Genomic DNA, 15585 nt, shown 5'->3' with positions numbered 1-15585 from the left:
GCAAATAAAGTTGCCTCTCTCTCTCTCTTGTATCTTGGTGGACAGTTACAGCGCCGTTTCCTTTCCTCAAAAGCAAAAAAAAAAAAATCTACGAACGTTCAGTCCAGCTGCAGGGCAATATGGGGCATTGAATTGAAATCTAATGAAAAATTTGTACACAATACAATAACAATAATTCTATTAAAAATTGGAAGTGGCTTAACTTGACTAAAACTGGAATTCAGCGAAAAGCAAGGACGCTTGCTAAGCGTCCATGGCAGCTCCGCTACACGCTCGCGACAGCCGTTCTATATATACCCACACGACCGCGTGGCTATGACGTGGCATCACATGGTCTTACGACACCCCCATCGGATGTCATCACGTGGCTTCACACCACCCCATCGGATGTTCTTAAGGTCAAAGGTCAAACCGAAGGTCACCCGATTTCAAAGGTCAACTAAAGGTCTTGGGTCAAGGGTTCGACACCATAACGGTAACACATATGGTCATACATGGCTAATGTGGTTGGGCTGAAGGTTGTTCAGGGTCATTCTCCGGCCTATGCGACGACTGCTTTACCTAGCGTAGTGAAGCTTTTCGCTTCAAAAATGTTAAGCATTGAACAATAACATTTGCTGTGTAAATGAATAATAATAATTGGTTTTTGTGGGAGGAAATGGCGCAGTATCTGTCTCGTATATCGGCGGACACTCGAACCACGCCGTAAGGAAAGGGATAAAGGAGGGAGAGAAAGAAGAAAGGAAGAAAGAGGTGCCGTAGTGTAGGGCTCCGGAATAGTTTCGACCACCTGGGGATCTTTAACGTGCACTGACATCACACAGCACACGGGTGCCTTAGCATTTTTCCTCCATCAAAACGCAGCCGCCGCGGTCGGGTTCGAACCCGGGTACACCGGATCAGTAGCTGTGTAAATGTGCTTCATAAATTTTCATCCTCGGAGCGTCATTAACAAATAGACTGTTGCAATGCTAAACGCGCGCATCTTAAATGCTTCTCTCGGTTAAACCGCTAGCTTAATTTGCGCTGGAATTTGATGCAGAGATAGCATACGACGACTTGTTTTTACCAAGTTTGGATGATGTATATACTTTCCTGATTTGATCAGAATTAGTCATAAATCTGCGTTGTCTATATCATGGCGACCCCCATAACAAGCAGTTTTCGCATAGTGCTCGCTTAGTGTTGCAACTCTGTACAAGAGAATTCCATGACGGATGTTTTGTCACAATGCACTCAAAACGTACGCATGACCCGCTGTCTTTGCCGAAAGTACCCATGCAGGAAACAGCTAGGGTTTGCTAAGCCTGCATAGTGACACGTACCCCTAAAGGCTAAAAGTTCTCGAAAAGTGAGAACTAGAGTTCTTCTAATCTTACACAGATTTAGAGCCGTAAGTGCTCCACTATAACGCCAAGAAACAAGCACCGTTGCCTGGCTCCTTTTAGCAAAGACGGTACGTATTGTTTTGGGATGAGGATGTTTGGACCTATTTAGGATGACCTCAGGACATTTGGTGTTGTCTGGGAGGTGCGATCGACTGACTAATGCTGCGCTGAAATTTGGACCCTATGCCTACAATTTATGCGCTGTGCCATCACCCGCCGTCCACCACGTATATACATGTTATAGAGCGTCGAGGTTTTGTAGCAGTCTCCTGTTGCAGCATCTGAGTATCTCCTTTCTCCAGAAGCCCGAGACTTGTGTGTCTTCTGCAAAGACACAAACAGACTGAGTAATTTTCATGTGCCTCGTCTGCTGCACTGTTCGTTTTTTACCTTACCGCACTTTTTACCTTTTTTTACAATTTACCTTAAGCGCACTGCGTATGCAAGTCGCTGAAATTTATACCGAACTCTGCGGTGGCTGCGTCGTTTTCAGGCACGCGCAACCACAGAACTCACAAGCATTTCGCAAACGCGATCGCCATCGCGCGAACGTGCCGCTGCGGAAAAAAGTATGGAGGACATTTCGTTGCCTCACGACACCAGAGTTGAAGATATTTTAGCTGACTATTTCACGAAGAAGATTGAAGGTAAGGACGTAGAGTCCAAGGAAAAGCACTCCGATTCGCAGCACTCCTCCAAATCCAAGAAGTCCAAGAAACGGAAGCACAAAAAGAAGAAAAAGCACAAATCCCGGAAAGCTCATTCAGAGAACGTGAGTGTTCCGTTCCCTCTTGTGAATGGCGTCGTTAATTGACCGTGCTGCAAATGCCGCGTTGCAGAAAGATTTGTTATATAACATCGGGGCTTGCCATTGCGCTATTTCACGCCAGCTTTTGGTCAGTGCTTCGGAATGGCGGCCAGTGTGCGACGAGGCTTGGCAGTTCTGTTTTCCGGCTTTGATTTGGTGTCGTGGTCTGCGCTTCGGCTTTGGTAAACCGTAACCGTTGCCATGCTACGCATTTTGTGGATGGTAATGTTCTGGTTAATCGCTTGTATCTTATCTGCTTCTCGTTTAATGGTGTGCCTTAGCCCAGATGTAGTGTTGCTGTCGTGCTCAGTCCAGACAGTTGCGTATATCTGAGATCGTAGTAGTTCGTGCACAGCACTTTTCATTGTTTTTGTTGGAGCGCGCTCTGTTTTGCTGGAATAACGAAGAACCCAAGTGGTTTTTGCAAATTTCGCGTCGCTCGGTGTCCAATGACGCGCAAACAGTATCGCAACATTGCTGTGTGGCTTTTCGCCCGACATTCGTGTTGTCTGAGGCTGCAAAGGATCAATCGGGAACCGGTATCGGTGCAGAAGCTTATTCCCAAGCAGTAATCAAAATTGGCCGTGTCTTTTGCTTATTTAAAACATTGCAGTGGCAATGCAATAAAAGTGAAGCTTGTTTTTTATAAGAGGAGCAAATTCTGCTGGATATTCAGTTAATGTTTAACACTGATGCTGCTGCGCCATAAATGTAGCTGTTTTTGATTATGCTGTCTCACAATAGTCGTTTGTAGTGCTTGAGCTTTTCATGATTTTGTATGTTTCTGTGTTTTTGAGCTCGAATCAATTTTGGCTACAGTCACCACCATGCTTTTTAGCTTACTCACTGGATACCATAACAAATACCAATTCTCGACAAAGGGAGATACAGCAGAGATTTTTTTACATCCCTTTAAATGTGTGTCATGCATTAAAGCCTTTATATGTATGCTATTGTGACTGCTAACTGCATAACAGCTTGGTATTTATAGCTGCTTTTGGACTGGCAGGGCTTTTTAGGTGTAAATTTGAAAGGGGCAGTTATGAAAATTGCTTTGCTTATATGTCTTAACATACAGAATATTATTTTTACCCTTATTTAAAGTAGAAAATAGAATTTACCAATGAGTACTCCAATCTCAAGTAAGCAGAATTTGGAAGGAAACAAAATCTGATTCACTTAACAGAGTTGTCACTTAAGAGGATTCATTAAAATTTTGAAGTATGACTGACCATGTGCATTTTTGCTGCTGGGATTAAAAAGACAGGTGCTAGGGGCAATCTCAGTGCTACTAGGTGTCCCTTGGCCACTTTATTGGTCATAAAACTTCCTGCGACATTTCATATAGCTACAAAGCCAGCCACTATGAACTATGACAGGTGGCAACGGCAGCAAACTGCTATTCTGCCATTGCTGAATCCTCGCACATGGAATGAGATAGCTGAGCTGCCAGTGTTGTGAAGAAAAAGTAATCATAAGTTAATTAAGTTTAGTGCTGAATAGAAGAGGGGAAGGTAGAACAGTTATTTGGTTTGTGCTTTTATGCATGAGTTACAGGACAACAAGATGTTGTCTAATTCTGGGGCTGTGTGTGCACCATATGGGGCCCGTCTCTTTTCAAATCGAAGGCTGTGCCCCCCGATTGAAGAGCTGCAGTGCGGTCACTGCAGCTGGCACATTAAGCTTTCTCATAGCGTTACACAGAAGTTTCACAATTAGTACGGAAGTAGCAAGGGACCCCGGCATTATTCAAATTGGCAGAGGGAAAAAAATTTTGCTGTTCTGAAAACAGGACAGTCTCTGTGAAATGAATATGCACACATTGTATCATGGAAGCTGGGCGGTATTACCTGATGATGGTATTAGATCTGAAGCTCACTAATTTAGTGTTCAAAGGGGACTGAGAATTCATTTGAATCTTGCATAGTTTGAATTAAGCGGAGCCTGATCGAGCTCCCTTAATGACAGCGATGTTGACTGGTCCAAAGCGCCAGCTCAAAGAGATTGGGAGTGAGAATAATTACTTTCTGCTCTAATTGAACAGCTTTGTGTGTGGAACAAATGGGAAGATTGTTGTGACAGACCGAACTGCTTGGCTGTAGTAAAGAAATGAATTGCCTTGGGGTTTGGGGTCCTGGTAATACTGAAAAAAAATATGTGCAGCCTGTCTCGTCATTGTGAGTAGGGGCTAACCTGCAATGCTTAGCAGGACCAGCATGGAACATTCTTGGATGAATCATAGATTGCTAGCTGCACTCTGTGTCAGGCTCGGGCTAGCTATAAGACTGATTAACACGTTCACTGCATCGTATGTCACCTGCTGGTGATGTCATTTATCCGTACTGTGCGGCCACGAATACTGAGTCGTTGATGAAGCCATGGGTCAGATTTTGTTGTGAGGTCCAAGAAGGGTTACCTAAAAATAAAATCTGACCCAAGGCCTGTACATGTGACCCAGTATTTGTGGCCGCACAGCATGAATAAATGACGTGACCCATGACACAGTGAACATGTTAATGTGGTGTTCGTCTGCGTTTCTCCTCCAGCCTTGGCAATGTGTTTGGTTGCATTGGCCTCCTTCTTTCCTTCCTGTACATCTCTATAAAAGCTTCTCTGCTTCTCTGCTCTGACATCTATCCCGCATAGTATGTCAGATCTTGTTGATGCCTTATCGTGCTCGAATTTATCGGCCACTCCACTTTTATCACCAAGCACATGGATATGCGAAACGAATGCACCAGTCATAGAGTGGGTGGCTGTTTAGTCAGTGCCGTGTTGGCTTGCCGTTTCCTTTTGTCCGTCATTTTATCCACTGCTGTAACTATGTTAAGATGATAGTGGTTTACGCCCTTGTCCGTGTTATTGTGGCATTTGTTGCCAGTTTTGCTTTGACACTGTCACTGCCAGCGCCATTAAAAGCATTGAAATAGTGGCATATCTTTTCAGTGGACCTATTTATTCCACAGATAGCAATGTGTTCAGCCTTGCAGCTACCAGTTACAAACACTGCACAAACCATTGTGGCTATAGCTGAGTATTCTCAGGAATTGCTTTGTGCCCATCAGGTCACTGTGCTCTGTGCTTTTGAGATCTGTGCTGTGTGGCCATCGGGTCACTTGGTGCCAGCGTCGGCTCGAGTCTAGCTTGGAGTGCTCTTAAGGTTTTTTTTTCTCTATATGAAAATATTTCAAACAGAAGTTTAGAAATTTGTTTGGTATCACCTTTGCCTCAAGTTCAGAATAGTGTTTTACTTCAGTTGGTGAGAATGGGAGCTAGAAGCATTTCATACTTGATAACTTTAGGACTGCTAAGTGGCTAATCTGCATATGAGTTTGTCAGCTGACTGCATATTAATTCACGAAGTGTAGTTAGTTGCTGTGTACAATTTCAATGCTTTTTTTTATGTGGAAAATGTATAGGATGAAATGGTTATCCTTTATTATTGCTAATTTGAAGTGTTTTGAGTAGCTGTTACCAGATGGTGCTAAGGGGGTTTTATCTGCCTGTTATAGTTGTAGCACAGCTAACTGAAACCGTTGTCGGTAAGGTACACATTAATGCATCATAACTCCTTTGCATGCAGAAACACAAGTTAATGCTATGCTGTACTAACAGCCTTTAATTCTTGTCTGGCTGACATGAAATAAGATTTGTTTCCGGTCCCTGATTTTTGCTGGTGTGCTCACCGTTCATTATTTCCCACATTAGGATGTATTAAGAGTGTGTTCACTCATATAAAAATCCTCCGTAAAGATCTTCTGTGCTGTTTCTGGTAAAATTGATGTGAAATCAGGCATCTTGCTCACTGAAGTTTCCATTGTGCCAAAAAATATTTGCGGCCTTAAAGGACTATAGACACTAAATTTTTGCTTGCATGTTTTCTTCTTTGTAAAATTGTGAAAGTGAAATGTGCCAGCTTTGGTCGCCATCCTTGCTTGAGAAAAACGGAGCTCACAGGTGTGAGCATGTGTAACAGATAATACTGATGAAGACAGCATAAACGATGCAGTGTTCTTCTGTGTTGCTGCCCCAGTGACGGGGTGGCATTGTGTGTATTGCAGCAGCACTGCATCGCAGTACAACGCTGCCTCTTGCATGAATATGTGGCTTTTGGCATGCTGAAAAAAAAGATTGATAACCAGAAAACTAAGAAAATGTATAATATCCGGATCCCTTTCATCAATGTAGATTGATAATCTAACTTTCAAGGTTATCCGACTTGCAAATTTTGCAGAAAACCGCATTATCGAGAGAGAAATAGCATACATTTGGAGTGCCCATGGTAGGAGTACACTTTCTCTCACTGTGAATGATGATTTTTAACACTGGCAAGTTGATTTACTGGGCCTGTTAAATTGCTTGTGTGTAATAAAATCGGTGAGAGCACGATAAAGCAACGTATATTGAGGCTTGAGGTAAATTTCTGGAGTATTGCTAAGTAATAAAATGCAAAGCCTGACTAGGGTAAAAAAAAAAAAAAGAAACAAGCCTCTAGTATGGCCCAGTCATGGTAAGCATCCATAAACTGACCTGCCTTATTGTTCAGTTCATCTGCTATGCTATAGAACATAAATATGCTATAGAACATAAATTTTTTCACTTATACCATTGTCATACGGGCAGTTTGAATGCCCATTGAGTCAATTGATGTCGAACTCAATGGGGATCGACTCAGTGGAGGTTCACGAATGGTCATTGAACTCTCAAGGGCCCTGAAAGCAGCCTCTCAAGCACCAAATGTTGGGGAAAAAACAAAATATAAAAACTCAAAACAGATAAGGAAATTAAGCCACCATGGTGGCTCAGTGGTTATGGTGTTCGACTGCTTACCCAAAAGACTCAGGTTTGATCCTGGCCCCGGCGGTTGCGGTTGCGTTTCGATGGAGGGGAAATGCTAGAGGACCGTGTACTGCTATATCAGTGCACATTAATGAACCCCAGATGGTCAAAATTATCTAGAGCCCTCCACTATGGCGTCCCTTAGAGCCTGAGTCACTTTGGGACATTAAACCCCATAAACCTAAACCTAAAGAAAGAAATAACAAAAGTTTAGACTACTATGACCATTCCGTAAACAAATTTTTATCGGCAGTAAAAATGACAGTTCTGCAGACAGTCAAGTGGTCAGATGCAATGTCCCATGTGTACTGCTATGATAGTACCAATGAACGCGACAAAGATGGTAACTGATCTGTGTCAGCGTCGCTGATAAAAAATTAATGCTGCTTAAATGAAGTGCCCACTGTTGCCCATCGTTGTTCAGCCGTCACTCGCTGTCGATTATGCGGAACTGTGAAGTACTCTAATAGTTTTTTCCAAAAAAAAACTTTCAATATAGTACTTCAGTATTAAGCTCGCTTTATTAATGCTTTACTTCCTGTTTTTACTTAATGTTGCTACCCTAGCACCATCTAGTGAATCTCATGCCGACTACTCAGTGATCATTGAAATTTGCCGTGTGGCACAAGTGCATATGGATGGATGGTCATCGAAAGTTACGATGGTCATTGACTCAATCGGCATTGAGATTGCCCATGTGACAGAGGTATTAGTTGTGAGTTCCTGCATTTTCTCTGCATCTTACGGTCCACTTACACCGTTCAGTGTAGTATGCCAGCTCCATAGACTGGAATGGAAAAATGGTTCACTAGAACACATTTCTCAGTTGGTAGGCGTAATACTTTTCAGAGCACAAAGGGTGGTCACAAGAGTGTGACTTATCCTGATTTTCACATTAGTAGCCTATGATTAGTGAGCTGTATTGTAACAGTCCTCTGTCTGGAGGACAAAAATAAATTGCCGTGAAGTGCTCAGTGTCGGAGGTTTACGGCGATGCATAGGCTTTGCAGTATGCTGCCTGATTCCTACAACTTTTTGATATTGCCTACAGGAGGCGGATGAGGCCAACTCCAGTGCTGATGAATGCTGGGTGGAGGTGACAGCAAGCAGCACCAAGGAAAACCCTGCAAAGAATGAGGCAGGAAGTCCCGACAGAGAGCCAAAGGAAAAGTCACCGAGCAAAAGTAAGCCTGCAGACACCAACCTTTCTCGTCAAGATATGCCCCAGAAGGACGGTGCGGGCACTGATGCTGACAAGCGCCGCGCTGGTAAAGGTGATCACCAGAGGGACACGGTAGGTAAAAATCGTACCGACCAAGCAGAACCTTCTAAACACTCCACTAGAAGGTCAAGCCAATCTACATCACCAGCTAAAAGCAAGGGTGCCTCCAGCAGCTCTGACTCCGAGGATGACAGAAGAAACACTTCCAAATCAGAGCCTTCTTCGAGCCAGTCTGCGAATGAAGGGTCGTCCAAGAAATCAACTAAAAAGAAAGGACGAAGCTACAGGACAAAGCGCTGCCGATCATCTGGTTCATCTGAAGATGAAAGTGACAGGCAGAGCCAGAGTAGGAGCCCGAGTCCATTGCGTAGAGATAGCTCCCGACGCTCTGGGCAACGCAGGTCACGTAGTGCAAGCAAGAGTCGTCGCAACAGTCTAAGCAAGGGTTCGGCACGTGACAGGAGCAAGAGCAAGGACAGAAAACTGGACCGTTCACGTGATCGGTCGCGCAGTCGAAAAAGGTCAAGCCGTAGCAGAAGCCTGCATCGTGGTCATGGTGGCAGTCATCGAAGCCGTAGCCCCATGCGTTCCCAGGCTGGTAGCAGTCGCAGCCAAAAGCGTCCTGAGAGTCGTCGTAGCAGTAGTCCGAGGCGCTCCAGGGCAGCTCGTAGCCATAGTCGAAGGCGGTCGAGGAGCAGGCATAGCCGCGGCAGAACACCACCCAGGCACAGCCGCGGAAGACCCTCACCAAGGCGTAGCCGCAGTCGGCGAAGGTCTCAAAGTAGGCACCGACCTCGTCAGAGTCCAGGCCGCAGTCCTAAGCGTTCTCAACGAAGTACCAGCCGGGATAGAAGGCATGGAAGAAAGAGTGTAAGCCCCAAGAAAGAGAGGAAAAGCCGCAGTCGCAGCCGCAAACGGTCAACCAGCAGACAAAAGCATTCGTCCCGACGCTCAAGAAGTGGCGACAGAAAACAATCAGAAAAACGTAAGGCTGTTGAAAGAGATAAGTCAAGTGAGAAAAAGGGTACCAGTGGGGAGACTTCACTACCTGGTGATACTGGTGTAAGCACCACTGATTCAAAAAAACGCTCTGTCTCAAAATCTTCAGAGGAAATATCTGGCAAAGGTCACACAGGTGATAGAAAAAGTTCAAGTGACAGTGACAAAAACCAAGTGGTTCTTTATGGGCCATTTGAAGAGGAAGATGGCAGTTTCCTTGATGAAGAGCCAAGCCCTGAAAGAACTATGCCATCTGTTAAACCTCCACAGCCTGAAGCATGTGCTGCAGCAGTTGGTAAAACTTCAAAACCACAGCCAGTGACAGATAACCTGGAGGCAGTCCCTGTTCCAGAGGAACCTGCAGTTCCACCTGACGACTCTCAGTTGGAGGACATGGATATTTCCAACCCACCATCACCTGTTGGTGCACTTGAAGTCGATGACAGCCTGGCTAAATCTGTGCCCTCTGGAGAAAATACGTTTTCACCTGCAGTACCTCCTGAATGTGGGACCGAAACTAGCTCACAACAGCATACACCGCCTCTCAAGGTCGACTCACTGGAAGAGTCAGCAAAGAAACCAAGTATGGCTAGAGCTGCAATTCCTTGGACCTATAGTGAACCACAGCAAGCACCGCTACCACCACCTTGGGTGAAACCTGAGACAACTAAGCCTGTGGGGCAAGTTAGACCATTCGTTCGAGAGGTCAATCCGAGTGGGTCAGCTCTACAGAAGGGCCTGCTGCAGACAAAGCAAGATGGACTTGCAGTTGTCGGCACTATGGCCACAGTGCAAGCATCAAATGAACCTCCACTGATGGGACCTGGCAGGACCATTGGCAAGACTGAGGAATTTGGAATGTTGGAAAACACCGTGAAGGTTAACGAGCATGCATCTTTTCCCGAGCTTGCAACCAAGCTTGTGCCGCCGGCACCCTTCACATCTGCACCAGCTGTACCAGCTGTGAACTTGCATGGCAGTGCCCTGTACTCGGCTACTGTAATGCCTGTGCACATTCCTTTTCAATTTGTTGGTGTTCCAGGACAGGCCCAAGTCACCCATGGCACACCAACGCCACTGCCCCAGGAAAAGCCTTCACCTGTGACACAGCAGCAGCAGACGTGTCCACTTCCCACACAGTTGGGTCCTGCTGGTAAGATGTTGGCCTCAGAACAGTCTGGACCCACTGCTGCTCCTTCTCAGACTGAAGGCCAGGTTTTAAATGAGGTTGTGCCCCCTGCTTCAACGAAAAGTCCACCTTCTCAGCTACCCGAAGACATGGCTACTGATCAAGTAGGTGGCACTGCAGGAAGTGCCAAGGTGAAAAGCCAGTCTAACAGTTCATCCAGGAGCTCCTCGCCTGTTGAGAAAGGAAGCAGCCGCAGCAGCAGCATGGAGCGGTCAAAGTCCAGCAGGTCTAGGAGCCGCAGCGGGGACCGAGAAAAAGCAAAACGGTCGAGGAGCAGCGAATCTGAAAGCCCAACCAAAGACAGCAAGCGGCTTCGCAAAGGCGACAGTACTGAGCGAGAGGAAATAAGGGCTAAAAGTAGGAGCCGTGACAGGCATTGTAGCTCTAGCCCAGACCGCAGCAAACGTGACAGCCATTTGAAAAAGAAGAGCCGAAGTCCAGATAGGAAACCGAGCAAGAGTATTGACAGAAAAAGGAGCAGAAGTCACGACCGAAAGAGGAGTGAGAGCCCAGAACGAAAGAGGAGCAAGAGTCGAGACAGGAAAAGAAGCAAGAGCCGTGAAAGAAGGGGAAGCAAGAGTCGTGACAGGAAGAGGAGCCAGAGCCGGGAGAAAAAGAGAAGTAAGAGTCGTGACAGAAAGCGAAGCAAAAGTCGTGACCGAAAGAGAAGCAAGAGTCGGGAAAAGAAAAGGAGCAAGAGTCGAGACAGGAAAAGAAGTAAAAGTCATGAAAGAAAGAGAAGCAAAAGCCGTGAACGAAAGAGGAGCAAAAGCCGCGAAAAACGAAGAAGCAAGAGCCGTGACAGGAGGGGAAGCAGAAGCCGTGATCGAAGGAGAAGCAAAAGCCGTGACCGTCGCCGCAGCTTGAGCCGTGGCAGGCAGAGGGTGTCCCAGAGGAGTAACAGTAGGTCTCGCAGGAGTCGTAGCCGTGACCAGCCCAGGAGACAGAGTCGCAGTAGGGAAACAGGGCACTCTCAACGAAGTGAGAGTAGGAAGACAAATTCAAGCCAGAGAAAGCCGAGCAGGGAAAGAGAGTCTCCTAGGGGGACACTAATTCTGAAACGATACAAGAATGAACTTAGCAGCGAGTCTGACAGCAGTCCAGAAAGGAGAAGCAAGAAGGCACCATCTTCACCAGTTAAGAAAAGGCAGCGTAGGGAGAGTGATGCTGAAAGCACAGATTCACAAGATGATAAGTCTCTAGATGTGCGTACTAAATCGTCAGAAAACTCCAAGGCTCTCAATATAGATTGTATTGCAGAACATTGCAAAGAAAAAGAATTACAGAAACAACAGTCTTCTGAAAAGATAGCAGACAAGGAGACGCCTGAGGCCAATACATATGGACCAGTGCCTCCAGCTGAAGCCAGTGTCCCCAGCGCATCTAAACCAGTGCCAGAGCCACAGCAATCTGATGAAACTGATATGGATGATAAGCAAGATGACCCAAGTGGTACAGGTGGTTGCCCAGAGCCAAACACAGCTAATGAAGTGTCTGGCACATCTATTGTGAGCAGCAGTAGTTCTAAAGAGAATGTTTGCCAAGTTCAAGAGAGATCTGCCGCAGTTGGAAGTAGTAGGCCCGCCGAGGTTGCGGCTTCTACAGATAACAGAACTCTTAAAAACTCGGAACCTCTTGAGCAAAGACAGGCTGTAGCCACTAGTAGCAGTAAAAGCTTTGTTTGTGGCAAGGCTGATGTACTGCAGGGAAATCCAGAAGGCTTGAGCAAAGGGGAGGAAAATCTTCATGAACCCGTTGCTTACGAGAAGTCGATAATTCCAAGTGGTGAAGGTGCAGTATCCAGTTCAACTGGTAGCCCTAGGGAGCAAGAAGTTGCTGAAAGTGACGAAGCCCGTTGCGATGCCTCACTCTGCCAAAAAGAGCCAACTGAAAAGGCTTCTACACCAGCTACTGAACCTGTGTCTGCCTGTGCGGATTCTAGCAAGGACAGTAATGCAGAGCAGCGCACCATCTCGGCCAGAGAACAAGCAGATCCTTCTTCCACTGGTGACGCAGGGGACACACTGGATGTGAAGCGCAAGAGCCGCAGTAGGAGTAGATCAAGTGCATCGTCCATTGAGAAAGCTAGGATGAGGAAGGAATCTTCATCAAGCAGCTCAAGTTCAAGTGAAGAGGAACATACTTTGAAAGAAGGAAGCAAAAGTAGAAGTGCATCTCCAGATAGTCAGAGTGAAGAGGGGCCGGCTGAAAGCCAAGTGAAGAAAACCCAAGACAAAAAAAGGAGCCGAAGCAGGGAGATGAAAAGAAGCAGAAGTCGAGACAAGAGGAGGAGCCGGAGCAGAGAAAAAAAGAGGAGTCGCAGTCGCGAAAAGAAGAGAAGCAAAAGTCGCGAGAAGAGGCGAAGTCGCAGCCGAGACAAAAGCCTTCGCAGCAAGGAGAAGAAACGAAGCAAGAGCCGAGAGAGAAAAATTAGTCCCAGCCGTGACAAAAAGAGGAGCCGCAGCCGTGAGAAACGAAGGAGCCGTAGCCGAGAAAAAATAACAATCCGTAGCCGTGACAAAAGGAGAAGCCGAAGTCGTGAGAGAAAGAGAAGCCCCAGCCGAGACAACCGAGACAAAAGGAGGAGCAGTAGAGAGCAGCGAAGGAGTCGCAGCAGAGACAAGAGGAGAAGCCGCAGCAGGGACAAGAAGAGGAGCCCGAGCCGAGACAGGAAGCGTAGTCGCAGCCGAGAGAGGAGGAGGAGTCGTGACAAGAAGAGCCGCAGCCGGAGTCGGGACAAGCGGAGGAGCCGAAGCCGCGAGAAAAGACGAAGCCGCAGCCGTCCACGGCGAAGCTGGAGCCGTGCCATGGAGCTCCAGCGCAAGCGCAGTGCAGAGCGACTGCGAAAGAAGAGCAGGAGCCCACGAAGGAGGAGCCTGAGCAAAAGAAGATCACCTCGCAAGAAGAGCCGCAGCCGCAGTCGGAGCCGGCGCCGGTCACGGAGCCACAGTCCAGAAAGAAAAAGGAAGAGCCGCAGCCGTGAGAGGTACGTCAGAGGGATTCCTGCTTTTACACTGTGCTGTTTATTTAGTCAGAAACTGAACATATGGCGCCAGTGGGATTGCAGTAGGCAGAAAGTACACACAGGTAGGGGAAATACTTGTGCCTTAAAGAACAATAGTCAAAAGAAAAATGGGTGTACATATGTATCTGCACATTCTAGGTCAAGTTTGACAAAACAATACATAAATTAAGCAGATTGGTGTAAACAGAGCTGTAATTGCAAATTGTAACACTATTTGAGATCGTAAACCATGCAATTCTTTGATATATGTGTAATCGAAAGACAGTTGATATTCTTCAAGTCTTTGCAGAATTAAAGGATTTACTTTATGTGTCGTTGAATACAACTCAGAGACCCTAATTCGTGCTAGTTCTTAGCAAAATCATTTTGTGTCAAAATCGAAGTGTGCCGGTGAGGGATATTGGTACGCTGTATTGAAAGTAACAGTAGCTTTGTTTCATAACGGTTTCTGTTGGTTTGCGATCAGTACTATTCTTCCTTGAAAGTCAGTTAATTTTTGCTGCTGCTTTGTACTTTTTCACTGCACCAGTCGATAGCTGTTGCAGATGAGAGATGAAGGTATGCAGCAATGTATTCGTTGTAAATAAGTATATAGTACCTTCATATTTCACTGATATTCTGGCCCATTAGTGCAACTACACTTTTCCGGTCAAAGGTGCAGTCGCCTTTGTTGTGTACGATGTGCCTTGTGCGCATCCTACTGTAGTTATTCGCATGATGGATGTGCCTGCATAATAAATGCACCTGCTATTTTGTTTTCGTAGTTATTTCACTCCCCGGGTAATCATATATATATGCATATATTAAAGAAAAATTACATTCATTATGCAAGTAAATTCCTTCATTGGTGTGCTCTCTCCTCTTATGGGTGCTGTTAAAAGCTGATCTGCATGGTGTAAACATCAATAAAGAAAGTGTGCACAGTGAAAAATCTCGGAAGACAGGCCACCATGAATTTAATGCATTACACTTCACGTGGCGAATGAAGGGTGAATGCTGCCAGCTTATTTTACCGTGTCGGCAGACAGTGTAGCTGCTCCAGTGTCATTGGCAGTGTGTATCACGGTTGCTTGACACAAAAGATGCATCTGGGCATTTCTTTTCCTTTTTTTGTATATGAATAACAGTGTACAGACAGAAAGAACAGGAAAAGAAAAGGGTAAAAAAAATTTTTGAATGCTGATATTGATGTGGCTTGTTTGACTGGCAATGGGAGACTTCCACTGAAACGGTACACCAACCTTCCTTTAGGTATTTTGATACTGCATTCGTTGGCTTTTTATATCTACATCATAAAGGTTTACTTCACTGGTGCTCTTATCCCATTTGCCACACACTTTACATGCATCCTGCTTTAAAGGACTATAGACACCTAATTTTATTGCGTATTTTCTTCTGTCAAACGATGCGTTAGACATTAAAATAGATGGATTGCCGGGTGGTATTTGCCTACAACCGCTAAATAATTTATAATTGAATTTCTTCTCTCATGCTGTTTCGGTTTCATCGATTGAATGATGACTGTGACATTAAGTTGATGTTTTTGTCATGTGATCCACTAGAAAACTGCAATATAATCGCTGATATGTAGTTTTAATTCACTGCAACATTTAATCCAGCCTCTTCCAAGACCTGGAATCACAAAAAATGACCTGTCAGTAATTATATTAGTTTTTCTAGTGGCTCACGTGACCAAAACATCAACTTGACGCCACAGTCGTCGTTCGGTCGATGAAACTGAAACAGCGTCAAGAAGAAATTCAATTATAAATAATTCAGCAGTCGTACACGAATACCACAGGGTACTCCATGTATGCAAATGTCTAATGCATCGTTTGAAAGAAGAAAACACGCAAGCAAAAATTTGGTGTCTATAGTCCTTTAAGGCTGCCTCTCATTGTTGTTTGAAGCATGCTCGATCAGTGGAAATGGTATTTCTGAGTTTGTTAGTAGCTTTGGCCAGATATATTTTTGAGAGCTTAATTTGCTCTCCAATCTTGTAAATGCTTCTGCACTATGTCGGCGAAAACGTGTAGGAGTCATGAGTAGGAACATTTTTTAAGCTATATGTCATTAGACCCTGCAGGTCTCTGAGCCAGAGAAAGTGGAGAAATG

The 15585-nt window shown here is 45.4% G+C and overlaps 1 protein-coding gene across 3 annotated transcripts in view; it reads left to right on the top strand.

Annotated features, from left to right (window-relative positions):
• Positions 1-1937: 1937 nt before the first annotated feature.
• The window catches only part of LOC144098921 (uncharacterized), a 51734-nt gene continuing 38086 nt past the window's right edge, over positions 1938-15585 (top strand). For all 3 annotated transcript variants that reach the window (XM_077631876.1, XM_077631878.1, XM_077631877.1), the window contains exons 1-2: positions 1938-2160; positions 8087-13431. In XM_077631876.1, coding sequence (XP_077488002.1) covers positions 1960-2160; positions 8087-13431 — 5546 coding nt within the window. In that variant the 5' untranslated portion in view covers positions 1938-1959. The remainder of the gene's footprint in view (positions 2161-8086; positions 13432-15585) is intronic.

The sequence above is a fragment of the Amblyomma americanum genome, chromosome 7 (assembly GCF_052857255.1).
Source record: "Amblyomma americanum isolate KBUSLIRL-KWMA chromosome 7, ASM5285725v1, whole genome shotgun sequence".
In the NCBI taxonomy this organism is placed as follows: Eukaryota; Metazoa; Arthropoda; class Arachnida; order Ixodida; family Ixodidae; genus Amblyomma; species Amblyomma americanum.
The sequence above is the reverse complement of the archived record's forward strand: the minus strand, read 5'-3'. Positions and strand labels throughout refer to the sequence as shown.